Here is a 27,292-nt window from a genome sequence, read left to right on the forward strand (position 1 = left end):
ATTTGGGGTGACCCAATGCAAAAATCCTGAGAATCCCTGTGGATCCATGCTTTGTAACCACGTTTTTGCACCATTGCAGCCCCAGGCAACAGTGGGTGTGTGATTTGGGGGGGGGGCAGGCTGTAGCCATGGACATGCTATGTGATCTGATGGTGAATTTGGGGTGACCCAATGCAAAGATCCTGAGGATCCATGTGGATCCATGCTTTTTAACCACATTTTTGCACCATTGCAGCCCCAGGCAACAGTGCGTGTGTGATTTTTGGGGGGCAGGCTGTAGCCATGGACATGCTATGTGATCTGATGGTGAATTTGGGGTGACCCAATGCAAAGATCCTGAGGATCCATGTGGATCCATGCTTTTTAACCACATTTTAAGTGGGGAAGGAAGGAAAAATACAGAATGGACAAGGAGCACGAGAGGGGTGTGCAGAGAAGCAGCTGGCTAAGAATGCAGGAGAGGGGTATAACGGGAGGGAGGAAAGGAAGGCAAAAGTTTTCCCTCACCTACCCACCCAAGCCAGCCAGCTCTCTCTCTCTCTCTCTCTCTCTCTCTCTCTCTCTCTCTCTCTCCCTCCTGCATGTTTTCAGCAGCACCGGAGCACAGAGACGACACTCTGCTTTCCCCTCTGCTTGCCTGGAGGGGAGGGGCTTTCCCTGCTCTTTGTTCCGTTTGAGCAAACACAGCAAGGAAACAGAGAAGGGTGGGCAGTAAGACCCTGAGGCAGAATGCAGGAAAGCAGCCACTTCCTCTTTTCAGGTTTCCCTTCTCCGAGACGCGCGATTTGATTTTTGCCTGATTTTTTTTGCCATTTGGCTCCAGGGACCACACATTCGCTCAATAACACGCACAGACATTTCCCCTTCCTTTTTAGGAGAAAAAATCTGCGTGTTATAGAGGGAAAAATACGGTAGTTCCTGGGCCAGGTCACAGGCTCACACCCTATTCAAACACAGACATACCCTTAAGACAGGATTTGTGAAGGAAAAGACAATGGGGAGGCTTTTCCATTTTCCTTTGACCTTGCAGAGAAAACATTTGGTCAGTTTGGGAATCAAAATGGTTCCAGGTTGGTCTTCCTGTGCTGATCTATGTATGTGCTTGGTTGGTACACTTATGAACATTACCATATATTTAAGACCATAAAATTCCTATCACAAGTGCTTGTTCATTTGCATTTGTGAGAGAAAAACAGTGCGACGTACTAGCGTGAGGCAGGCAGCACTTGCCCGTGTGTGTGTGAGAGAGAGCATGTGTTTGCGCATAGGAAAGAGGGTCTGTTTGGAAGTGGGAGCCAAACTGCCTCTTTTGCTCAAACACGCAAGCATAGATGCTCACACGCAGACAAACAGGCACACACGCACAATTTGTGTGTGTGTTTTGTGTGTGTGTGTGTGTGTGCATTTGCGTGTGAATGCACCCTCTCCGCCTCACACACAAAGGCGCACACGCACTTATCTGTGTGCGAGAGCGCTCGTGCGTCTGTTTGGCAGGAAAAGCTCCCTCAAACACACACAAGTACAGTGGTACCTCGGGTTAAGTACTTAATTCGTTCCGGAGGTCCGTACTTAACCTGCAACTGTTCTTAACCTGAAGCACCACTTTAGCTAATGGGGCCTCCTGCTGCCGCCGTGCCGCCGGAGCCCGATTTCTGTTATCATCCTGAAGCAAAGTTCTTAACCTGAAGCACTATTTCTGGGTTAGTGGAGTCTGTAACCTGAAGTGTATGTAACCCGAGGTACCACTGTAGACACAAACTCTAACACACAGCAAGACAAACAGTTAGATTCGCAAAATGTTTAGGGGTATGCATACCCCTGTGTCCCCCAGAAAAAAGCACTTGGTAAAGAGTTAAAGGTAAAGGACCTCTGGACGGTTAAGTCCAGTCACAGGCGACTATGGGGTTACGGCGCTCATCTCGCTTTCAGGCCAAGGGAGCCGGCGTTTGACCACAGACAGCTTTCTGGGTCATGTGGCAAGCGGGACTAAACCGCTTCTGGCGCAACGGGAGACCGTGATGAAAACCAGAGCGCACAGAAATGCCGTTTAGCTTCCTGCCGCAGTGGTACCTATTTATCTACTTGCGCTGGCGTGCTTTCGAACTGCTAGGTTGGCAGGAGCCGGGACAGAGCAATGGGAACTCACCCCGTCACGGGGATTCGAACCGCCAACCTTCTGATCGGCAAGCCCAAGAGGCTCTGTGGTTTAGACCACAGCGCCACCCGCATCTTTGGACTAGGTCAGAAGCTCAGTTTGGAATAACAAGAGGCTCAGTGGTTTAGACCACAGCGCCACCCGCGTCCCGTGCGCCCGGATGTTCCCGGCTTGGCTTACCAGCGTGGTCTTCGAGCGATGGTACGGCTGGACGATGGGTAGCCCCAACGGAGTCATCCACTCTACCGTCCGGCCAGACTTGGCAATGCACCGGGCGCTTTCGGTCAGCCAGCCCTGCGGGGGGAGAAAGGCAGTGAGCAATACGGTTCCCATGGGGTGGGCACCCCAGTTTCAGAAAGGTACGGGCAAGCTGGAAGGCCACTGGTTCTCGCCCACCACAACCCTGCCTGGGAGCATCTCTGTGCTCTGTTTATCTCGCTGCCCATCCCCACATTTCCCACCCTTCTCTTCCTCCTGAAACCCCCTTGCACCCTTTGCTGTGTAGCCCTAAGACAGGGGTCAGCAAGGTCTACCTCGCCTGGGCCGGTTCACTCCAGCAGAGATCACTTTGTGGGCCAGGTCGCACAAGCGCACGAGCATGCGCAGCAGTCATTTCCGGTGTCAGTGTCTGCACAGACACGATTTTCAGCGTCTGAGCCATAGCTGTCAACTTGCAGATTTGAAAATAAGGGACCAGCAGCCTCGAAAATAAGGGATCAGCAGCCCAAATAAGGGATTTTGCTGAGCTTATACAGAAATCCGCCACTGATGGAGCCATGCTGCTTTTGCTGCCACTGTTTTGCAGGGAGTTGGACTAGATGATCCTAAGGGTCTACAACTCCGACCAAAGAAGAGCGGCAGACAAAACTGATGAACGACGCCGAGATGGCAAAGCTTACAGGCAGAATTAGAAACCAGGAAGAGGACCTCTTTAATAAAGAATGGGGAAAGTTTATAATTTAGTTGAAAAGCTATTGTAAAGAGTTACATACATTGGTAGGATGGACAGAAAACTTGTAGTAAAAATTTGAACTGTGGGTGGACAAATGATTTATAAACCCGGGAAATCTAAGGGACATCATCAATAAGGGACAGCAGCGGGACATGGCGCGGGGATAAGGGAGTTTCCCGCCAAATAAGGGACGGTTGACAGCTATGGTCTGAGCATGCACAGACGCGATTTTCAGCACCACAGAAGTGAGTTCCTCCACCGTGCCGCGCTGGTTTAGCGCAGCGTGCAGAGACTCACTGAGTAGGTGGCTCAGTTTGGGGGTGGCTTGTGGGCCGGTTAAATAACCCCCATGGGCTGCTTGTGGCCCATGGGCCTTAGGTTGCTGACCCCTGCCCCAAGACATATAGGTTCCCCGTACATATGTGCAATCGACTCAGCACATTGTGTACAGAAATAAATAATAATAATAATTTATTATTTATACCCCCACCCATCTGGCTGGGTTTCCCCAGTCACTCTGGGTGGTTTCCAACAAAACACTAAAATACAATAACCTATTAAACATTAAAAGCTTCCCTAAACAGGGCTGCCTTTAGATGCCTTCTAAAAGATTGGTAGTTCTTTTTCTCTTTGACATCTGAAGGGAAGGCGTTCCACAGGGCGGGTGCCACCACCAAGAAGGCCCTCTGCCTGGTTCCCTGGAACGTGGCTTCTCACAGTGAGGGAACTGCCAGAAGGCCCTCGGAGCTGGACCTCAGTGTCCGGGCTGAACGATGCGGGTGGAGACGCTCCTTCAGGTATACTGGACCGAGGCCATTTAGGGCTTTAAAGGTCAGCACCAACACTTTGAATTGTGCTCGGAAACAGACTGGGAGCCAATGTAGGTCTTTCAGGACCAGTGTTATGTGGTGTCGGCAGCCGCCCCCAGTCACCAGTGTAGCTGCCGCATTCTGGATTAATTGTAGTTTTCGGGTCACCTTCAAAGGCAGCCGCACATAGAGCGCACTGCAGTAGTCCAAGCGGGAGATAACCAGAGCATGCACCACTCTGGCGAGACAGTCCGCGGGCAGGTAGGGTCTCAGCCTGCGTACCAGATGGAGCTGATAAACAGCTGCCCTGGACTAATAATAATAATAATAATAATAATAATAATAATATTTCCACCCTGCCCATCTGGCTGGGTTTCCCCAGCCACTCTGGGCGGCTCCCAACAGAACATTAAAAACACTCCCCGAACCGTTTGCAAATAAATAAGGCACGGGGGTTACCTGGATTTCTCGAGTTCCCGAGAACATCTCCTTGAGACTGTTGAAGACCTGTTGCACGAGGTAATGAGAGGCTTCCCAAACGTATTCCTGGGCGGAGGAAACGCAAAATGGGTACAGTTAAGAGGCAGAAATGGGGGAACCTTACAACCCTTTCGCCCCTCGCCGCATTTGCTGGGACAGTGCGGACCCCTGGTTCTCAAACTTCCATCTCTGCGCCACACTTTCGGAATGAGAAAAAAATTTCCTCCGATTTTTTTTTAAATAGAAAGATTGGAAAACAGAAAGAATCAACTCCCAGCAGTGCTTGGTTTGTAACACAGAACGCAGCGGCTTTATCACAAGACAGTGGGAACATGCAGAAAGCATGAAATGATGCAGCCATGTGAGAACATTAAAGGTAAAGGTAAAGGGACCCCTGACCATTAGGTCCAGTCGTGACCGACTCTGGGGTTGCGGTGCTCATCTCGCTTTATTGGCCAAGGTGACGACGGGGTGAGCTCCCGTTGCTCGGTCCCTGCTCCTGCCAACCTAGCAGTTCGAAAGCACGTCAAAGTGCAAGTAAATAGGTACCGCTCTGGCGGGAAGGTAAACAGCATTTCCGTGCGCTGCTCTGGTTCGCCAGAAGCGGCTTCGTCCTGCTGGCCACATGACCCGGAAGCTGTGCGCCGGCTCCCTCGGCCAGTAAAACAAGATTAGCGCCGCAACCCCAGAGTCGGTCGCGACTGGACCTAATGGTCAGAGGTCCCTTTACCTTACCTTTAAGGCATGTACGTTCGAATATTTCTCACTGTCCGGTTTCTGTGACCATTCACCGAACTTTCCGGTCACACCTTCTAGAGTAATAATATAATATAACATTGATTGTCCTCGAGTCTTCCCAATGCATTTGTTATCCTCTCCTGACGCAGCCTTTGGGAACCACTGGGCTAGACAGAAGAAGAGAGAGAGAGAGAGAGAGAGAGAGAGAGAGAGAGAGAGAGAGAGAGAGAGAAAGAAAGAAAGAGGACCTGCGGGAACTCGTCAATCTCCTTGAGGCGCTTCTCGATTTGGAGGCGCCCGCCGTAGCGGGTGACCCCGTACACGACCGTCATAACCGTCTGTTTCACCACCTTGCGGCCGATGAACCCGTCCAGGACCTGGGCGATTTTGATGCCTTGCTCAGCGTCCCGCTTCCGGTACACTTCCACCTGCAAGCGAGGAGGGGAAGGGGTCAAAGACAAAGGCATTGTGAGAGCTGGACCATCAAGAAGGCTGATCGCCGAAGAACGGATGCTTTTGAATTCTGCTGCTGGAGGAGACTCTTGAGAGTCCCATGGACTGCAAGAAGATCAAACCTCTCCATTCGGAAGGAAATCAGCCCTGAGTGCTCAATGGAAGGACATGCATTCGGGGAGGAAGGGACAACTCAAAAGGCTTTTCCGCAGTGGGAGCACCCCGGAGCCAAGCTCTTACCTGCTGAGCCACCCCGCTGTAGACATCTTGCGGCACATCGCAAGGGGAAAGGTTCACCGAGGTGGCGCCCACGATGTCCCGCCCGAGGGCCGCGTAGTGCTGCAGCCCATTGCAGGAGCCGTCCTGGGGAGGAGGGAAAAGGCAGAAAGGGAAGTAGACGGCGGTGGTGTCGATTAAAATAAAATGGATGGATGGATGGAAAGGAACTCTGCTGGATCAAACCGATTCATGTGTGGGAAGCTCAGGCTTCAGGCAACAGCTCCCCCACTTTGCATGCTCCTGGTCCTCAGCGTTTAGGAATTGCAGGTAGACTGCCCTGGCTCTGGAGGCTCCACTTTTCTATCATATAACATACGTCAACAAGAGCAGCCCTGCTAGATATCTCTCTCTCTCCAAGACTGATTTGAGACGGCATGAATATCCTTTGGGCTTGCGTTATTTTGGGTGTCACACTGAGATACGGTCGTACCTCGTAAGTCAGACGGAATCCGTTCCGGAAGTCCGCTTGGCTTCCAAAACGTTCGGAAACCAAGGCGCGCTTTCCGATTGGCTGCAGGGAGCTCCTGCAGCCAATCAGAAGCTGCATAAGCCGCGTCGGATGTTCGGGTTCCAAAGAACGTTCACAATCGCTCTTATTTTGCAGACAGAGTTGTGTTTGGGTGAGGTTCTACTCTCCGTATTCCCCCGTTGTTTGATACGGATCGCTACCCTACAGGCATTATTCAGAACAGCGGTTTGCACAACCCACCAATGCAACGAAATCGGGAAGCGTGACAATCAACGGCGCATTTATTCAAAATCCAATTAAAAACTAAATTGAAGAACTTGCTTCGGTGATACCCCTTTCTCAAAAATCTGATAAGTACAGATGCAAATGCGTTAGCTTTGAGGATCTGATCAAAGGCTTTGCAATTAGAAATAAAAAGAGGAAACCTTTCAAATATAAAGTGGAAGTACACAAAAAACAAACTTTATTTTCCATCTCACTGTAGGTTTTCTTTCATTTAAAATTTTATGGTTGTTTATATTTTGAATTGGATAGATATCTAATCCTTTTGAGGGCCACTGAAGGTCTTAATCCGGCCCCCGACGGCAGGGTAAAGAGCTGCAGTGCCGACATTTGCCAAAAGCTGTGCAATGAAAGTGTCGCCACTGCGACTCCCCTTTACAGTCGCACCTCGGAAGTCGAACAGAATCTGTTCCAGAAGTCCCCTCGGCTTCCAAAACGTTTGGAAGCAAAGCGCGGCTTCTGATTGGCTGCAGGAAGATCCTGCAGCCAATCAGAAGCCGCGTCAGACATTCAGGTTCCAAAGAACGTTCACAAACTGGACCAATCACTTCCAGGTTTGCGGCGTTTGGGAGCCAAAACGTTTGACTTGCAAGGCGTTCGGGATCCCAAGGTACGACTGTACTACTACTACTACTACTACTACTACTACTACTACTACTACTACTACTAATTTATTATTAATACCCCGCCCATCTGGCTGGGCTTCCCCAGCCACTGTGAGCGGCTTCCAAAAAAATATTAAAATACTGTAATAACCTATTAAACATTAAAAGCTTCCCTAAACAGGGCTGCCTTCAGATGTCTTCTGAAAGTCTGGTAGTTGTTGTTCTCTTGGACATCTGGTGGGAGGGCGTTCCACAGGGTGGGCGCCACCACCGAGAAGGCCCTCTGCCTGGTTCCCTGTAACCTCGCTTCTCGCAGGGAGGGAACCGCCAGAAGGCCCTCGGCGCTGGACCTCAGTGTCCGGGCTGGACGATGGGGGTGGAGACGCTCCTTCGGAGATACTGGACCGAGGCCGTTTAGGGCTTTAAAGGTCAGCACCAACACTTTGAATTGTGCTCGGAAACGTACTGGGAGCCAATGTAGGTCTTTCAAGACCGGTGTTATATGGTCTTGGCGGCTGCTCCCAGTCACCAGTCTAGCTGCCGCATTCTGGATTAGTTGCAGTTTCCCGGTCACCTTCAAAGGTAGCCCCACATAAAGCGCATTGCAGTAGTCCAAGCAGGAGATAACCAGAGGTTGCACCACTGTGGCCAGGCAGTCCGTGAACTTCCAACCCGTGAACAGAAAGGGGTAAAGAGCACCTTTGAGGGGAGAGGCAGCCCCCTCCCCAGATACTTACCTGATGGACGGGGAAATGGGAGACATACTCAGCAGGGTTCGGGGCTCTGGAGGCCTTGGCGATCTCCATGCAACAGGCCAAAGCCTGCCACGGCTCATCCGTGTTCATCCACCACTTCCGGCCCTGGCAAGGGTAAGGCGAGGAAAGTGTTAAACCGACCGGGAGACGTACCCAGGACTAGAAACTTAAGAAAATTCTGCACGGCGGCGTGGAGGAAAGTTTTCCCCCTCTCTCCCATAAAGCTCAAACCTGTGGACGCCTAAAGAAGCAAACTGTTGGACTTTGGAACTCCCTTCCACAAGATGGGCACCGACTTTTAAAGAGGACTGGGAAAACTGTTGGAGGATGAGAAGTCTATCCATGGCTATTGGGCTATTTTCCCTCCACGGAAAGAGGCAGTCCTTATTGCTGTTACCACCATCTCTATCACCAAACATCCCAACCATCTTAATTTATTACCTGCGCTCGGTCCCTGCTCCGGCCAACCTAGCAGTTCGAAAGCACGCCAGTGCAAGTAGATAAATAGGTACCACTCCAGCGGGAAGGTAAACGGCGTTTCCGTGCGCTGCTCTGGTTCGCCAGAAGCGGCTTAGTCCTGCTGGCCACATGACCCGGAAGCTGTACGCCAGCTCCCTTGGCCTGTAAAGTGAGATGAGCACCGCAACCCCAGAGTCGGCCACGACTGGACCTAACAGTCAGAGGTCCCTTTACCTTTACCTTTACTATGCCTGAGGGATGCAGGTGGCACTGTGAGTTAAACCACAGAGCCTAGGACTTGCCGATCAGAAGGTCGGCGGTTCGAATCCCCGCGACAGGGTGAGCTCCCGTTGCTCGGCCCCTGCTCCTGCCAACCTAGCAGTTCGAAAGCATGTCAAAGTGCAAGTAAATAGGTACCACTCTGGCGGGAAGGTAAACGGCATTTCCGTGCACTGCTCTGGTTTGCCAGAAGCGGTTTAGTCCTTCTGGCCACACAACCCGGAAGCTGTACGCCGGCTCCCTCGGCCAATAAAGCGAGATGAGTGCCGCAACCCCAGAGTCGGCCACAACTGGACCTAATGATCAGGGGTCCCTTTACCTTGAGGCCCTTAAAAACGTTCATATCAAGTCTATTTGTGCACGGAATTTCTCTAAGTATTAGCGTGGAGTTTTTTTTGGGGGGGGGTGTTATTGCAAAAGGAAGTAAATAAATCTGCATTTTACAACAAAACCACCCAGAACAACACAAGCAAATTTGTATACGTATATAAAAAAATCAATAGACAAGGTTTGAGAGCACTTGCGATTACACCCAAGCGATCAAGCAATCAGACTGATGATAACTCACGCAGATAATTTCATTAAGGGAGATCAAGGCTTCATATGGGAAATAATTCTGGGAGCCTGAATGGCGCGAACCAGGAAGACACAATTATACACCTAACTTTTTAAAGCCTTCAAGCAAAGTCTCCCTGAAGGCTAGGAAAGGAGTCAAAACGTCCGAGTACCAAGGCATTCAGTTACGACTGTACCACAAACGTGCTAATGTCTGGGGAGAATTCTGTATTTCACACCCCCAGCAAACACACACCCATTCCTTTCAACAGGGGTCAGCAACCTCTATCAGCCGTGGGCCGGTCTACCGTCCCTCAGACCATGTGGGGGGCCAGACTATATTTTGAAAGGAGGGGGGGAGAATGAACAAATTCCTATGCCCCACAAATAACCCAGAGATGCATTTTAAATAAAAGCACACATTCTACTCATGTAAAAACACGCTGATTCCCGGACCATCCACGGACCAGATTGAGAAGGCGATTGGGCCGGATCCTGCCCCCGGACCTTAAGTTGCCTACACTTGCCTTTCAAGAACTCATTTTAGGGGTACAGCTTATAATCTGGGGTGACCTTTATCAAAACAGCATACAGTGGTACCTTGGGTTAAGAACTTAATTCGTTCTGGAGGTCCGTTCTTAACCTGAAACTGTTCTTAACTTGAGGTACCACGTTAGCTAATGGGGTCTCCCGCTGCCGCCGTGCGATTTCTGTTCTCAACCTGAAGCAAAGTTCTTAACCTGAGGTACTATTACTGGGCTAGCGGAGTCTGTAACCTGAAGCGCCTGTAACCCGAGGTACCACTGCATACCGTATTTTTCGCTCTATAAGACGCACCAGACCACAAGACGCACCTAGTTTTTGGAGGAGGAAAACAAGAAAAAAAATATTCTGAATCCCAGAAGCCAGAACAGCAAGAGGGATCGCTGCGCAGCGAAGGCAGCAATCCCTCTTGCTGTTCTGGCTTCTGGGATAGCTGTGCAGCCTGCATTCGCGCTATAAGACGCACACACATTTCCCCTTACTTTTTAGGAGGGGAAAAGTGAGTCTTATAGAGCAAAAAATACGGTAATCACTTTTATTGTTCTCCAGGTAAGATGGGTCTCCCCCAAGGTCTCTGTGTCCCCTGGACCAGACCAATTCCTGCCTGCGATGGACCCGGCACCTGCCCCCCTCTCCGCTGACCCACCGTCAGGGGGCGGTCCGCCGAGTCCAAGACGTCCTCCATGATTTCGTTGGCGTAGGCCAGCCTACTCCGCAGGCTCTCCTTTTTCTTCAGCCCCGTGAGGTTCACGAGGTGGACCTTCAACCAGTCCAGGCCGTGGGGGCCCAGGGGCCGCCCCTCAGCAAAGAGCAAAATGGCTCTCGTGAGGTCACTGCCCAGGTGGTTGAAGTGCGGAGGGCAGGGATAAGTCCTCCCCCGGAAGTCCACGTTGTGCGGGAACCAGAAAACCCTTCCGCTCATGTGCTTGGCGATGGACAACTTGTAGAGAGCGTCCATCCGAAGGCTGTACATTTCCGTGGCTTTCTTGCGGCACCGCGCCGCCTCCCGCCGGAGCGCCACTTTGCTGGGGGCGGCCCCATCGGGGAAGTGGGTGGCGGGCTGGGGGGCTTCCGAGGGCGGCGGGGGGACGTCCAGCTTCTCGTTGCCCTTGTCGTTGAAGACGGAGATGACAACATCCAAGATGGCTTGGTTGACCTTCCAGGGGCAGTTGCCCAGTTGGTTCAGGGCATCCATGACGGGGTAGAGGCTGCTGCGCGGGGCACGGTCCAGCAACAGTTGGTGCTGCATGGCCCCTTCCACGTAGCGCATGAGCTTGGTGGGGGCGAAGATGTAGGCGCCGAACTGTGTGGACACCCATGGGATGGGGGGACAGAGCATGGGGATGACGAAGGAGTCGAACGTCAGGGTGGTCTCGGCGGCCTCCATGAGAAGGCGGGCGAACAGGGGGTGCGGCCTGATGAAGCCCACCTGCAAGGGGGAAATGAAGGAGAACTTACCACTTGCATTATTTTCCCCGTGTATAAGGCGACCCCTGGGGTTAAAACACAGAGCCTAAGGCTTGCCGATCAGAAGGTCGGCGGTTCGAATCCCGCAGTGATGGAGTGAGCTCCCGTTGCTCGGTCCCTGCTCCTGCCAACCTAGCAGTTCGAAAGCATGTCAAAGTGCAAGTAGATAAATAGGTACCACTCCAGTGGGAAGGTAAACGGCGTTTCCGTGCGCTGCTCTGGTTCGCCAGAAGCGGCTTAGTCCTGCTGGCCACATGACCCGGAAGTTGTACGCCGGCTCCCTCGGCCAGTAAAGCGAGATGAGCGCCGCAACCCCAAAGTCGGCCACGACTGGACCTAATGGTCAGGGGTCCCTTTACCTTTTAACTGTTCCTAAATGGGACGCAGGTGGCGCTGTGGCCCAAACCACAGAGCCTAGGGCTTACCGATCAGAAGGTTGGCGGTTCGGGGATTTGGGGGGTGGGGCGGTAAAAATGTCTTCTTTTTGATTATTTGTTAATGTTAACGAGAAATGTGTGGGTTAATCTGGTATTGGTACAATGTGGCATATATTGGATTTTTAAAATTGAAAACTAATAGAAATTATTTTGATAATAACAATAATAAAAAGTAGTAGGCAGAGAGTTAAGGGGTTAAGGGGACTGACAGAGAGACGGGGAGTGGGAAAGAGGGGGCGACGAGAGAGGGAGGGGGTTCAAGGGTGAAAGAGCGGTACCCAAGCCCTGTAATAATAATAATAAAAAATTTATATCCCGCCCTCCCAGCCGAAGCCGGGCTCAGGGCGGCTAACGACAATAAAATAATACAACATTCTAAAATCATTTCATTATAAAATTAATTCAAATCAAATTGATGGCAACCATGGGGCTAGAGTTCTGTGAAGATTGCCAAAGGAGGGAGTCAGGCTGTGCCCTGGCCAAAGGCTTGGCAGAACAGCTCCGTCTTGCAGGCCCTGTGGAAAGATGTCAAGTCCCGCAGGGCCCTGGTCTCTTGTGACAGAGCGTTCCACCAGATCGGAGCCACAGCCGAAAAGGCCCTGGCTCTGGTCGAGGCCAGCCTAACCTCCCTGTGGCCCGGGACCTCCAAGATGTTTTGTTTGAAGATCGTAAGTTCCTCCGTGGGACATACCAGGAGAGGCGGTCCCGTAGGTACGAGGGTCCTATGTCGCAATGCAGCCTCCTGCCCACAATCCACCTCCGTGGCCCCGCCCACTTTGGTCCCTGGCTCCGCCCACCACGACCACGGGGGCCCCAGGAGGTCCCACACCCCACCCCAGTTTCCAGTCCACTGGAAGCAAAGCTTTCCTCCTAGCCCCTGCTAATTTGCAACCGGCGGGTCCTTGCCCCGTCCCCCTACCTGGCGACCGCTGCGGAAGGAGTAGACGTGGTAGAGGACGGGGATGAGCTTCTGCTCCAGTCCTGGGTTCAAGAGGTTGCTCTCCATCTTGAGGACCTGCACCAGCAGCTCCACCAGGTGCAAGCCCAGCTGCACCAGAAGGGCATGGGGCCAGGGTTGCTCCTTGCACACCAGTGAGGGGCTGCAGCCGTCCTCGGCTGCCAGCTTCTCCCAGTACTCACGAGGAAGGTGGCCGTCCGGCTGCGGGAAAGGAAGGGTTCAAAGTTAGAGGCGACTGCTGTCCCCGGTTCTTGTGGGGTGCCTCAGGGTTCTGTCCTCTCCCCCATGCTTTTCAACATCTACACGCAGCCGCTGGGAGAGATCATCAGGGGTTTTGGACTGGGTGTTCATCAGTATGCGGATGATACCCAGCTCTACCTCTCTTTCAAATCAGAACCAGTGAAGGCGGTGAGGGTCCTGTGTGAGTGCCTGGGGGCGGTTGGAGGATGGATGGCGGCTAACAGATTGAGGTTGAATCCTGACAAGACAGAAGTACTGTTTTTGGGGGACAGGAGGCGGGCAGGTGTGGAGGATTCCCTGGTTCTGATTGGGGTAACTGTGCCCCCGAAGGACCAGGTGCGCAGCCTGGGAGTCATTTTGGACTCACAGCTGTCCATGGAGGCACAGGTCAAATCTGTGTCCAGGGCAGCTGTCTACCAGCTCCATCTGGTACGTAGGCTGAGACCCTATCTGCCTGCTGACTGCCTCGCCAGAGTGGTGCATGCTCTGGTTATCTCCCGCTTGGACTACTGCCATGCGCTCTACGTGGGGCTCCCTTTGAAGGTGACCCGGAAGCCACAACTAATCCAGAATGCAGCAGTTACACTGGTGACTGGGAGCAGCCGCTGAGACCACATAACACCGGTCCTGAAAGACCTACGTTGGCTCCCAGGACGTTTCCAAGCACAATTCGGAGTGTTGGTGCTGACCTTGAAAGCCCTAAATGGCCCAGTATCCCTGAAGGAGCATCTCCACCCCGGACACTGAGGTCCAGCTCCGGGGCCTTCTGGCAGTTCCCTCCCTGTGAGAAGTGAGGTTACAGGGAACCAGACAGAAGGCCTTCTCGGTGGTGGCACCTGCCCTGTTGAATGCCCTCCCATCAGATGTCAAGGAAATAAAGAACTATCTGACTTTTAGAAGACATCTGAAGGCAGCCCTGTTTAGGGACGTTTTTTAATGTTTGATGTTTTATTGTGTTTTTAATTTTCTATTGGGAGCCACCCAGAGTGGTTGGGGAGGCCTGGCCAAATGGGCGGGGTATAAATAATAAATTATTATTATTATTACAGTGGTACCTCGGGTTAAGTACTTAATTCATTCTGGAGGTCCGTTCTTAACCTGAAACTGTTCTTAACCTGAAGCACCACTTTAGCTAATGGGGCCTCCTGCTGCGGCCCTCACACAGTTTCTGTTCTCATCCTGAAGCAAAGTTCTTAACCCGAGGTACTATTTCTCGGTTAGCAGAGTCTGTAACCTGAAGCGTATGTAAACTGAAGCGTATGTAACTCGAGCTACCACTGTATTGGAAATTATTCCAGCAGTCGAAAACATTCCATTAAACGTAACCTGTAACACTACAAAACAAACCTGTAAGACGAACACTGAGAGCCAATGTTAGAGGGCTCGATTATGACTGGAGAGACTCGGGTTCGAATCCCCACTGAGCCATGAAGCTTTCGCCGGGCGACCTTTGGCCAGTCGCTCACTCTCAGCCCAACCTACCTTCCAGGGTTGTCGTGAGGGCAAAAAAGGGGAAGGGGAGAACCATGTGTCTCGGGAGGGAAGGCAAGATACAAATGTCATGGAAAGAAGGAAGAAATTCGGGAGACTCGGTTGAGCAAGACCGGTGGCGTCAAGGCGACGGCGCTTACCTGAGTGTCCTTCGCAAGCAGCTGCACGTATTTGTCGTACAGCCTCTGGATCTTCTCCACCAAGCGACTCCTGGATTTCTTCTGCAGCATGAACTTGCTGTAGACTTTGGAGCCCAGTTCCCTCGCCAGGACCAGGAGAGACTCCCCTTGCGGCGACAGGCTGTTGAGGCTCTGGGGGAGAAAGGAGGTTATTACTTTATTTATCGAACTTACATACCCCCCTATACCTGGGGGGGGTCTCAGGGCAGTTCGCAGAATAAAGTCCAAGATATAAAACCACAAAATGCATAATAAAAATGACAATCCAAAAATACATTTATTTACTGTATTTTTCGCTCCATAGGGCGCACCAGACCTAGTTTTTAGGGGGAGAAATAAAGAAAAAAAAAATATTTCCGCCCCCCCAGCCCCAAAGAGCAAAGAAGCCAAGACAGCTGGCTTCCTCTTTAGCCACGCGGCACCTCTCCAGCCGGGAGAGGCCTGCACGCCGCTTTGTTTTTAGCCGCGGGGTTGGGACGGGGGAAGCCCGAGCTTCCCCCGACCCCAGCCCCCAGAACAGGCTGTTATCCGCAAGCCTTCTGAGCCCGGCGCGAACTCCCACCGGGCTAAGAAGGCTAGCAGATAGCTGCCTGAAGCCTGGAGAGCAAGAGGGGTCGGTGCGCACTGACCCCACTTGCTCTACAGGCTTCAACGAAAGCCTGCATTCGCTCCATAGGCGCGTCCTATAGAGTGAAAAATACGGTATTTTTTTTCCAAAAAAGAATATTGTTTTTAACAGATAAAACATAAAACATACAAAAGAAAACACACTGCAATACTACGAGAAAAAAAAAGAAAGAACAAAACTAAAAACACATATTCTTTCTAAGGTTCATTTTAAATTTCATTGTTAACTGAATCCCCTCTAAGTGAATTTCATTGCATCACCTTATAACAATTCTCCAAGATCATCTTTCTACTACATTAACTCCTTCAATCTACTATCTTCATCTCTTTTCTTATTGACTTAGATCCATATTAATAAACAACACTCTTATTCTAAACCTTGGCCTGTTTGGTACTTTCAAGTATTTTCTAATTATCTTATAATATTTAGCTAAATAATCTTTAAATTTCTTCCAACAAAAACACATTTTAAAAGGGCATAGGATATAAATCAGATCAACCAAAGGCCTGGTTAAAAAGGAACATTTTTGCCTGGTGCCTAAAGGTGGATAAGGAAGGCACCAGGCGAACTTCCATGGGGAGAGCATTCCACAGAGGGGGAGCCACTGCAGAGAAGGCCCCGTTCTTGTGTTGCCACCTTCCGGGTCTCTCGAGGAGGAGGCACACGAAGAAGGGCCTCAGAAGATGATCTCAGGGTCCGGGTTGGTTCATATGGGAAGAGGGGGTCCTTGAGGTACTGCGGTCCTGAGCCGCTTAAGGCTTTACAGGTCAAAAACAGCACTTGGAATTGGGACCGGAAACTAATCAGTAGCCAGTGCAATTGGACCAGGATCGGTGCAATATGCTCAAACCATCTTGCAGTCCAGTGAGCGACCTGGCCGCTGAATTCTGCACCGGCTGAAGTTTCCGAACCGTCTCCAGAGGCAGCCCCATGTAGAACACACTGCAGTAATCTAACCTTGAGGTTACCAGAGCATAGACAACAGGACATCCCTGTCCAGACAGGGGCGTAGCTGGGCCACCAGCCAAAGATGATGGAAGGCACTCTGGGCCACTGAGGCCACCTGAGCCTCGAGCGACGGCAAAGGATCCAGGAGGAAATTAATAGTAAATTAAGTTTTGATGGACGAAACAATGAAATACCAAATGACTGAGTAGTTTATGGAAAATATGCAGGAATTTCTGTTATGCAAAATGGACCGTGGAAAGAGAAGAAGGGAAGTCTTTGATCTTTTGTTGTTGTTGTTTAGTTGTGTCCAGCTCTTCGTGACCCCCTGGACCAGAGCACGCCAGGCCCTCCTGTCTTCCACTGCCTCCCACAGTTTGGTCAAACTCATGCTGGTAGCTTCAAGAACACTATCCAACCATCTCATCCTCTGTCGTCCCCTTCTCCTTGTGCCCTCCATCTTTCCCAACATCAGGGTCTTTTCCAGGGAGTCTTCTCTTCTCCTGAGGTGGCCAAAGTCTTGGAGCCTCAGCTTCAGGATCTGTCCTTCCAGTGAGCACTCAGGGCTGATTTCCTTCCGAATGGAGAGGTTTGATCTTCTTGCAGTCCATGGGACTCTCAAGAGTCTCCTCCAGCACCAGAATTCAAAAGCATCCATTCTTCGGCGATCAGCCTTCTTTATGGTCCAGCTCTCGCTTCCATACATCACTACTGGGAAAACCATAGTTTTAACTATACGGACCTTTGTTGGCAAGGTGATGTCTCTGCTTTTTAAGATGCTGTCTAGGTTTGTCATTGCTTTCCTCCCAAGAAGCAGGCGTCTTTTAATTTCGTGACTGCTGTCACCATCTGCCGTGATCATGGAGCCCAAGAAAGTAAAATCTCTCACTGCCTCCATTTCTTCCCCTTCTATTTGCCAGGAGGTGATGGGACCAGTGGCCATGATCTTCGTTTTTTTGATGCTGAGCTTCTGACCATATTTTGCGCTCTCCTCTTTCACACTCATCAAAGGGTTCCTTAATTCCTCCTCACTTTCTGCCATCAAGGTTGTGTCATCTGCATATTTGAGGTTGTTGATATTTCTTCCGGCAATCTTAATTCCGGCTAGGGATTCATCCAGCCCAGCCTTTCGCACGATGAATTCTGCATTTAAGTTAAATAAACGGGGAGACAATATACAGCCTTGTCGTACTCCTTTCCAAATTTCAGTTGTTCCATATCCAGTTCTGACTGTAGCTTCTTGTCCCACGTAGAGATTTCTCAGGAGACAGATGAGGTAACCAGGCACTCCCATTTCTTTAAGAACTTGTCATAGTTTGCTGTGGTCGACACAGTCAAAGGCTTTTGCATAGTCAATAAAGCAGAAGTAGATGTCTTTCTGGAACTCTCTATTTTTCTCCATAATCCATAATCCAAAATTGATATTTTAAGGTTGTTTAAATGAATATTCTAACACGTAAGGCAGAAAGTTTTAAAAAAATTATAGGGGGGGGGAAACCCTCTTACCCGCATGAGGACGTCAACGTAGTCTTCGTCTTTCAGAACGCAGAGGAAGGGGTAGAGGTTTAGCTGTCCCGAATTCCGTTGCGCCATGTGCAGCTTGGACTCTTGCAGGCTCTGCAGAAGAGATGTGCGCCAGCGGCTGCGGAGGACGGACAGGAGGCTCCGCTGCGCATGAGCAAAACCGTAAAGAAAGTTACATCATCATCATCATCATCATCATCATAACAATGGGGCATCACCATATTTTTCGCTCCATAAGACGCACCTGACCATAAGACGCACCTAGTTTTTAGAGGAAAACTAGAAAAAAAAAATCTGAACGAAACAGTGAATGTATGATTGTTGTGGTTCATGCTGTGGCCACAGACATGATATGTGATTTGACGGAAAGTTTGGGGTAGCCCAATGCAAAAATCCTGAGAATCCATGTGGAACCGTGCTTTGTAACCACAAAACAGTGGATGTGTGATTTTTTTTGGTGCAGGCTATAGCCATGGACATGCTATGTGATCTGATGGTGAATTTGGGGTGACCCAATGCAAAAATCCTGAGGATCCATGTGCTTTTACCTCCCCCCTCCCAGGCAGCCTCCTTTATTGCTAGCGTCCCTTATCTCCCTCCCGATCACTTGCCGATCAGCTGCTTAGCGGCTTCGTTTCAACACCCCCTTTCCTCTTTGTAAAAAAAAAAAAAAGCACGATCTGCTTTTCACCCCTGGGCAATTTGGCTCCAGGGACCACGCATTTGCTCCATAAGACGCACAAACATTTCCCCTTACTTTTTAGGAGGAAAAAAGTGTGTCTTATAGAGCGAAAAATACGGTAAGTGGCCGCAGCGTATTCCCAGGGCTGCAGAGAGAGGAGGATAGGCGGACTGCCACTTCAGGGCACCGCAGCAGCAAGCCGGCCACAAACTCATAGCTGTCAACCGTCCCTTATTTGGCGGGACAGTCCCTTATCCCAGCGCCGTGTGCCGCTGCTGTCCCTTATTGACGATGTCCCTTAAATTTCCCGGGTTTCAAAGGAATCAGCTCCTCTCCCTTCCTCCCTGCCGGCCAGGGAGGAGGGAGGCTCCAACTGTGTTGCTTGGCTGCCCAGTCCGCCCCCCTCCGGCCTCCTCTCACCAGCCTCGGCCCCCGGGAACCCCTCCCCGCCGGGACTGGCGGGAGCCTCAGGCCCTTCCGCTGCCATCCTCCTCGCGGCCGCCAAACTGAGCGTCTCTGCCTGGAGCCTCCCCTCTGCCCGCCGCCACCACTTCCACTAGGCCGTACTGCAGCTGCGCGGCCGAAGGACCCGAATGAGATGGGCAGCCTGGCAAGGCCTATGAGTTGCTGAGGAGCCTTGAGAGGAGAGCGAGGGCAACCATAGAGAAAGCAGTTCAGAGAGAGGAGGAAGAGGAGGAGGCGGAGGAGTGGGCAGGTGTTCCAAGGGCTAACCATAGAGGGGAAAAGCGGAGGAAGGACCACAAGCGCTTCTCCCATAGATTTATAGTGGTAGACTAGCATAGATGGTCTGATCTGTGGGTTTACTTCGGGCACTATTTCCCCCCCCCCCTTCCTCCCGCCCCGCCTGATGGAACTGAGAGCTGCAGATGGAGCACGAGAGAAAAGATACAGAACTGCAACAGCATCTTCGTAGCTTGGACTTCGTTTTGCGCGAAAAGTGGTTGCTGCTTGTAGTTATTGAATTGCAGTGTTTCATCGGCTGGTGTCTTGAGCAGCAACCTCTGGAAACGAAGGGCTAAAAACCGGCGCTGCTCTCCCAAATTATCTGGTCCCTTTTAACTTCGTATTTCAGCTGGTTGACTAAAATCCCTTATTTTGGCTGCTGGTCCCTTATTTTCGAGGCTGCTGGTCCCTTATTTTCAAATCTGTAAGTTGACAGCTATGCGCAATCTACAACTCACATCAGCTCCTGTCCGAGATAAATGTTTAAAGACGGAGAGCAGGAAGGAATGGGCTTTGGCGCAACAAGGTGCTAGATCTCATGATTTTCCCCCTCCCGGCTAATCTCCGCCGGTAGCTGGCATCATGGCAGGGTGGATTGGATGTAAATCAAATCGATTCAAATCACGATTTGTTTTAAGTTTTTCATGTGTGCTAAAACTCACTCTAAGTTTTTTGTTTAAATGTTTAACCACATCAGTTAACAAACATGGATGCAAATGCCATAATGTCATTGTTTTAGTTAAATAAATTGCTTAAATGGTTATTAAGGAAATGATTAATTTTCTCCTTCCAATAAAGGACAGCAGAAAAGGTGCCCAAATATAAACAGTTATATTATTAAACCTCGCAATGATTTTATAATTATCAATGTATTTCTAATAGTATAACCAAATCGGTAATTTTCGATATAAACTGTAAAATCTACTCTGGAAAGTTATTATTCCAAAATTGAAACCTTCATATGGTTGTAAGTATTAAGATTATACCAACAAGAATGAGTTTTTCTGTAAAAAAAGTGATTTAAATCAAGTATTACTGTCTAGTGATTTTAAATAAAGGCTTACTGACTGGTGATTTTAAATCGAGTCTTACTGACTAGTGATCTAAATCGCGATTTAAACAGATTTGATTTAAATCAAATCCACCTGGATTCCATGGCAACTTTCCAACCTCCCAAAATTTCAACACTGTTTGACCCCTTTCCGTTTTAACGGTTCAAATTCTTCCCCCTCTCTCATCCTTTTACCGCTCTGCTGGCTTCCTCCGTCAAGGGCTTGGCTGCCTCCACAGAGTCGATGGTGACCGTGTCCGACGCCTCCATTGCCAGCTGCTTCCGGAACTGGTCCCGCAGTTCTTGCGCTGTGAAATCGAGCTTCGGGTAGGAGACGGGCTTCCCCTGGGGTGAGAAAAAAAGTGGGTGGGGGGTGGGAAGGGAGCCACCCCGAGGCATTTGGCTCAGTGTCGGAACGCGGGTGACACTGTGGGTTAAACCACAGAGCCTAGGACTTGCCAATCAGAAGGTCGGTGGTTCGAATCCCCGCGACGGGATGAGCTCCCGTTGCTCGGTCCCTGCTCCTGCCAACCTAGCAGTTCAAAAGCATACCAGTGCAAGTAGATAAATAGGTACCGCTCCGGCAGGAAGGTAAACGGCGTTTCTGTGCGCTGCTCTGGTTCGCCAGAGTGGTCCACGCTCTGGTTATCTCTCGCTTGGACCACTGTCATGCGCTCTCCGTGGGGCTACCTTTGAAGGTGACCCGGAAACTGCAACTAATCCAGAATGCGGCAGCTAGACTGGTGACTGGGAGCGGCCGCCGAGACTACATAACACCAGTCCTGAAAGACCTCCATTGGCTCCCAGGACGTTTCCAAGCACAATTCAAAGTGTTGGTGGTGACCTTTAAAGCCCTAAACGGCCTAGTATCCCTGAAGGAGCATCTCCACCCCCATCGTTCAGCCTGGACACTGAGGTCCAGCTCCGAGGGCCTTCTGGCAGTTCCCTCCCTGTGAGCAACAAAGATACAGGGAACCAGGAGAGGGCCTTCTTGGTGGTGGCACCCGCCCTGTGGAACGCGCTCTCACAAAATGTCAAGGAAATAAACAACTACTGTATCTGACTTTTAGAAGACATCTGAAGGCAGTCCTGTTTTTAATGTTGTATGTTTAATTGTGTTTTTAATATCCTGTTGGACGCCACCCTGAGTGTCTGGGGAAACCCAGCCAGATGGGCGGGGTATAAATGAATAATAATAATAATAATAACCTTTGCGTAGAAGTCCCGGAGTAGGGGAACCGTGCAGATTTCGGCAGGGCGGGGAGGCGGGGGCTGGAAGTCTTCCACAACCCTCCGGACGGCTTTCAGCACCATCTTCCTCCAGTCTTCCTCAAACCCAGAGTCCCGGAAAAGGTCCTTCACTTGAAAGCCATCTTCTTTGAGCTGCTGAAGGCATCTGTGGAGGGGGTTTGGGGGGGGTAGAAGAAGGAACGGCAGAGAAAGAGGCTTGAGTCAGCAGTGTCCAAAGAAACCGGCCCCCTCCCATTCCTCTCGCGGAGACTCGTCATTACCGCCTATCAAAAAACGGCTATCGAAATGAATGGCTTTGGCTGAGACGGCAAAGTCGCCGTGCTTATAATTAAGAGATAAATCGCCGCTGGCGATTTATGAATGATTGGAAAACCCTTCCGGACTTTATGCACAGTAAGGAAAATGAACTTGTGATATCGGGATTTGAAGACTGTGAGGGAGGGGGAGTTGGTTTATGGGAAATGGAGAAGGTAATGTTATTATTTATATTTATTATTTATATTTAAATACTTATATTTAAATATAAATATTTATATTTTCTGAGAATGCTCCGGAAAAACAATCTCTCAGAGGACCTGTTGATGGCATTTTACCATTGCAGTGTGGAGAGCGTATTAACTTGTGGTCTGTGTGTGTGGTTTGGGAGCTGCACGGCCAGGGAAAAAACAATGCTATCCAGGGTTGTAAAGACTGCAGAGAGAATAATTGGGTGCACTCTTCCCACCTTAGATCAAATCTATGCTGCCAGGTGCCATAAGAAAGCGGCAGAGATAGCGCAGGATAGTGCGCACCCCGGAAATGATCTCTTTCAGCTTCTGCCTTCTGGAAGAAGGTATAGGGTTATAAAGGCCCGGACTAGCCGCCTGAGAAACAGTTTCTACGCAAATGCAATTCTGGTTCTAAACACAGCATAAGGGGTCTCTATAGTATAGTGTATTTTAAAATGGGGTTTCAGAGTTTTTAGGGGTTTTTGAATGTTTTATGTAGTTTTATGTAGTTTTGTAGTAGTTTTATGTAGTTTTTCAATTTCATTGTCCTGCAGGGGACAATGACAATAAAGATATCGTATCGTATCGTATTCAAGTTCCCCACATATCTCCTGGCACAAGCACTAACCTCCCCACTTTCTACAGGAGCAGGGAGGACAGAGAAGCTTGCTATTCCCATTGGAATGCACAGCGCGACAACACCCTTCATTTCTATGTATATAGAAAGATATCTGTATATCATGTTTTCTCCCAAGGAGCTCAAGATGGCGTAGGTGGCCCTCCTCAGTCAACCACACTCCTGTCAGGTAGGTTAGGTGGAGAGGCGGTGACTGGCCCCCAACGCCCCCTATCCCTGAAAGCTCCATGGCCATAGTGGGGGAGTCAAACCCTGGTCTCCCGAGTCCAGTAGGCTGAGAGTGTTGACTGGCCCAAGGTCACCCAGTGAGCTTCATGGCAGAGTGGGGATTTCAACCCAGGCCACAGCCCCAATGCTCTAACCACTGCACTACCGCTGTCGCTGAGCAAGAAGGGACCAATGTCAAGAGTAACACCTGAAGATGATGTTGCGAGACGCCCCACACTGCCCCATGCAAGCGAGCGCAGCGGCATAAGAGTCCGGGTTGGGCCTCAAGCCAGCTTCCTCAAGGAGGTGGAAGAGTCTGCCAACCTGTGCCAGGAGGCCCTGAGGGGAGAAAGAAAGGACAGGAGACTCAAACCAGGACCAGGACTTGTTGCTTATCTGCATTCGAGGCAGATGCTTTGCCGCTGAGCTACAAAGCCCTTCGCATCGAAGTGAATTCTTCCAACCAACTCCTTGCGAGAGGAGTGTGAGCCTGGGACTCACCTGAGGCCATTTGCATAGCGCTAAGCTATATGGTGGATTCGAACCGCCGACCTTCTGATCGGCAAGTCCTAGGCTCTGTGGTTTAACCCACAGCGCCACCCGCGTCCCTTGGTGTCCGATGTGGTATTGGACTATAATGTAACTTAAACAGAAAATCTTTAGAAAGATTTTTCCTCCAAAAGCATTTTATTTTAAAAATCTGATTTCAATTTTTAAAAAATCCGATTTAAATCAAAAAGATCAGATTTATTTTTTTTTATTGATTTTTATCCACCCTGCCTCTACCGCCGCAAGCAGGGATGCAGATCTCCTTACCTTCTTAGCATACCCTTGCATAACGAGATTGTACATTCGGACGTCAAGGCGCTTCCTGCGGGCGTGGGAGCGGTGATAAAACATCAAGCACTGCTGGGCCCTTTCGGGCTGACCGAGAAAAAGGCAGGCGTCCAGATAGGACAAAATGTTCAGCTTGACGTTCATGTGGCGGTTCCCGTCTTCCTCGTCCAGGGGGAGCGTCCCCTCGGCGGCGTCCCAGACCCGAAACGGCTCCCCGGATTCCTCGCAGCTCCCGGAAGGATCCCGAGACTGCGTCCCGATCGAGACTTTGGCCGTCTTGTTTGGCTGGCCGTCGTTGGCTTTGATGGACTTCTGTGACTTAGATGCTCGCCCCTTGAGCTTCGCCCGGGTCTCTTTAGACCTCAGGGAGAAATCTTCGTCCTTCGCGCCGGGCCCAATCCACTCCAGGGCAGGCTCAGCCACGTCGCCCGGGACGGCGGCCGAGAGCTTGGCCTCCAGTTTCAGAAGGCGTTTGTTCTTCATCGACTTCTCCTTCTTCAGCTTCTCGATCCAGCGGCTAGGCTGGGGCTTTTCCTCGCGTTTCGGGGTGCTCTCGGTCCGAGCCGGGCTGGCACCGGCCGTTTTCCGCGGGGCGGTCGGGAGGGAGCTGAACTTGCGCAGGCGAGAGTGTTGGACCTCGCCGACGGCCACCTCCGATACATTTTCGGCCTTCAGCTGTTGCACTCTTGCCTCCAGCACTGCAGGGGAGGAAAGGAAAGAAAGAGTCGAATTGCCGGGTAATGCGGCACGTTGAATTAAAGAAGGCATCTGTAAATAAGTTGCACCTAGTTTTTAGAGGGTTTTCCCTGTAGTGTTGGCCCCTGAAACAGTGATGCTGTTAAATATTTTTTGATGAAGGCTCATTTCCTAAGCAAAAGAACCCAATGCTTTCACCACACACACACACACACACACACACACACACACACAGAGAGAGAGAGAGAGAGAGAGAGAGAGAGAGAGAGATCAGAGGCGCATCTCCTAAGAGTGTTTGCTTAGTCACACAAACGCAAAGTGTTTTCTTTAGTTGTTCTCTGTAAGCTGCTTTAGACATTCTCTGGGGGAAAAGGTTGGGTATGAATAAATATATAATAATAATAATAATCATTTAACTTTCCTTAATAAAACTGGTTAAATAAGGTAAAGGTAAAGGGACCCCTGACCACTAGGTCCAGTCGTGGCCGACTCTGGGGTTGCGGCGCTCATCTCGCTTTACTGGCCGAGGGAGCCGGCGTACAGCTTCCGGGTCATGTGCCCAGCAGGACTGAGCCGCTTCTGGCGAACCAGAGCAGCGCACGGAAACGCCGTTTACCTTCCTGCCGGAGTGGTACCTATTTATTTACTTGCACTTTGACATGCTTTTCAACTGCTAGGTTGGCAGGAGCAGGGACCGAGCAACGGGAGCTCACCCCGTCATTGCGGGGATTCAAACCGCCGACCTTCTGATTGGCAAGTCCTAGGCTCTCTGGTTTAACCCACAGCGCCACCTGCGTTATATTATGCTTACCTTCCAACAACTCTACTTGTTCACACACCCATCTTTTTCTGGCTTCTTCCTTCGCCCTGGCTGAGGAATAATTCCTCACTTTGATCCAAAGGCTCTCTGAAACACAACGGAAAGGGTGAGCATTTAACAGGGGAGAATGGGAAGGGGGCTTCATGCTTCTCTGCAAATTACAGGACAGGGAAGGCTTCACGCACACATATAGGGTTGCCACCTGTCCGTTACAATACAGAAATGTCCTGTATTTCAATATAAAATGCAATGAGTCCTGTGTTGATACAGTCTTGTCCTGTATTATTATTATTATTATTATTATTATTATTATTATTATTATTATTATTAATTGAATTTAAAGGTAAAGGTAAAGGGACCGCTGACCATTAGGTCCAGTCGTGGCCGACTCTGGGGTTGCGGCGCTCATTTCGCTTTACTGGCCGAGGGAGCCGGCGTACAGCTTCCGGGTCATGTGGCCAGCAGGACTAAGCCGCTTCTGGCGAACCAGAGCAGCGCACGGAAACGCCATTTACCTTCCCGCCGGAGTGGTACCTATTTATCTACTTGCTCTTTGACGTGCTTTCGAACTGCTAGGTTGGCAGGAGCAGGGATTCCTTTACCTTTAGGGCCCCAGCCCCCTCCCCAATTTTTTTGGGGTGTGTGTGTGTGTGTGTGTGTGTGTGTAGGGGAAGGTGGCTGCCAGATACCCCCCGATAAAGGAAGAATGGTCCAATCCAATTATGGGTAGGGGGGCTTCTCTCTCCATTGGGGGAAGGTGAAAGGGGTGAATTAGATGCAGGCCTCCCACTGAGGACCCCCCACCCCTCCACCCCACACTCTCCCCTTTTTATAGGAGGGAACAGTGCCCCAGCCCCCACCCCAATTTTTTAGGGTGTGTGTTTGTGTGTGTGTGTAGGGGGAGGTGGCTGCCTGGTTCCCCCCATATGGGAAGAAGGGTCCCAACCCCCTCCCCTCCAATTTGCAATTATGGGTAGTGGGGCTTCGCTCTCAACTGGGGGAGAATGGCAGGGGGGGTTGATCCAGCCCTCCCACCGAGGACCGCCCACCCCACACTTTCCCCATATTATAGAGTGGGGATAAGGCTCCAGCCTCCGTCCCCAAATTTGGGGGGGAGTTGTGGGGGGGGGAGGTGGCTGCCTGACTCCCCCCTCCCTTCCCCCTCCCCACCCCCTCCACCCCACAATCTCCCCATATTATAGCAGGGGAGAGGGCCCCAGCCCCCTCCCCAATTTGCAATTATGGGTAGGGGGCTTCACTCTCAAGTGGGGGAGAGTGGCGGGGGGGGGGATTTGATCGAGGCCTCCCACTAAGGACCCCCCACTCCACCCCACCCCACACTCTCCCCATATTATAGCAGGGGAGAGGGCCCCAGCCCCCCTCCCCAATTTGCAATTCTGGGTAGGGGGGCTTCTCTCTCCATTGGGGGGAGACCCTGAAAGGAAGAGTGTCAGGGGTGAATTAGATGCAGCCCTCCCACTGTGGACCCCCACCCCCCTCCACCCCACACTCTCCCCTTTTTATAGGAGGACATAGGGCTCCAGCCCCCTCCCCAATTTTGGGGGGGGTGGAATTGTGTGGGGGGAGGTGGCTGCCTAACTTCCCCCTCCACTCCCCCACCCCACCCCACCCTCTCCCCATATTATAGCAGGGGATAAGGCCCCAGCCCCCTCCCCAATTTGCAATTATGGGTAGGGGGGCTTCACTCTCTTCATTGGGCTCCAGCCCCCTCCCCAATTTTTGGGGGGGTGGAATTGTGTGGGGGGAGGTGGCTGCCTGACTCCCCCCTCCCCTCCCCTCCCCACCTGTTGAACTACCTACCTGTGCCCCGCAGCAGCAGCAGCGCCCCCTGCAGCTTCAGCATGGACATGCCCCTCTCTCAAAACCCCCTCATCTCAGCTCCCACCCAGACCACATTGGCTGGTCCCAACTGCGCAGGCGCGGCCTTGCCCCGCCTCCTCCTCCTCGACGCCAGCCAATAGGCATCCCGCTTCGCTCAGCCGGGTAAGCTGGAGCGCGTGTGGAGGAAACTACGACTCCCAGGAGGCTTTGCAGGCGAGGCGCATGCGTAGGGAGGCGGACGCAGGGCGCGGCGTGGTCGCTAGAGCTAGACAAAAAAGGAAGAGCGGTCTAGCGCTATGCGTGTGTCGGAGATTTCCGGGATCGCGTTTTAGAATATACGTAGAGATATTGATAG

General features: G+C 51.0%; 1 protein-coding gene across 1 annotated transcript in view; it reads right to left on the bottom strand.

Annotated features, from left to right (window-relative positions):
* Positions 1-27,029, bottom strand: part of POLRMT (RNA polymerase mitochondrial) — a 46,751-nt gene extending 19,722 nt beyond the window's left edge. The window contains exons 1-15 of the mRNA XM_083594375.1: positions 26,917-27,029; positions 25,087-25,182; positions 23,559-24,277; positions 22,951-23,081; positions 21,369-21,555; positions 20,355-20,504; positions 17,665-17,826; positions 14,547-14,717; positions 12,637-12,876; positions 10,460-11,242; positions 7,960-8,082; positions 5,828-5,950; positions 5,383-5,562; positions 4,376-4,462; positions 2,336-2,449 (exon numbers count right to left, since the gene is read on the bottom strand). Of these exons, the coding sequence (XP_083450501.1) occupies positions 2,336-2,449; positions 4,376-4,462; positions 5,383-5,562; positions 5,828-5,950; positions 7,960-8,082; positions 10,460-11,242; positions 12,637-12,876; positions 14,547-14,717; positions 17,665-17,826; positions 20,355-20,504; positions 21,369-21,555; positions 22,951-23,081; positions 23,559-24,277; positions 25,087-25,182; positions 26,917-26,965 (3,315 nt within the window). The 5' untranslated portion in view covers positions 26,966-27,029. The remainder of the gene's footprint in view (positions 1-2,335; positions 2,450-4,375; positions 4,463-5,382; positions 5,563-5,827; positions 5,951-7,959; positions 8,083-10,459; positions 11,243-12,636; positions 12,877-14,546; positions 14,718-17,664; positions 17,827-20,354; positions 20,505-21,368; positions 21,556-22,950; positions 23,082-23,558; positions 24,278-25,086; positions 25,183-26,916) is intronic.
* Positions 27,030-27,292: the final 263 nt, after the last annotated feature.

This window comes from Podarcis filfolensis, assembly GCF_964270895.1.
Source record: "Podarcis filfolensis genome assembly, chromosome: 18".
Lineage (NCBI taxonomy): Eukaryota > Metazoa > Chordata > Lepidosauria > Squamata > Lacertidae > Podarcis > Podarcis filfolensis.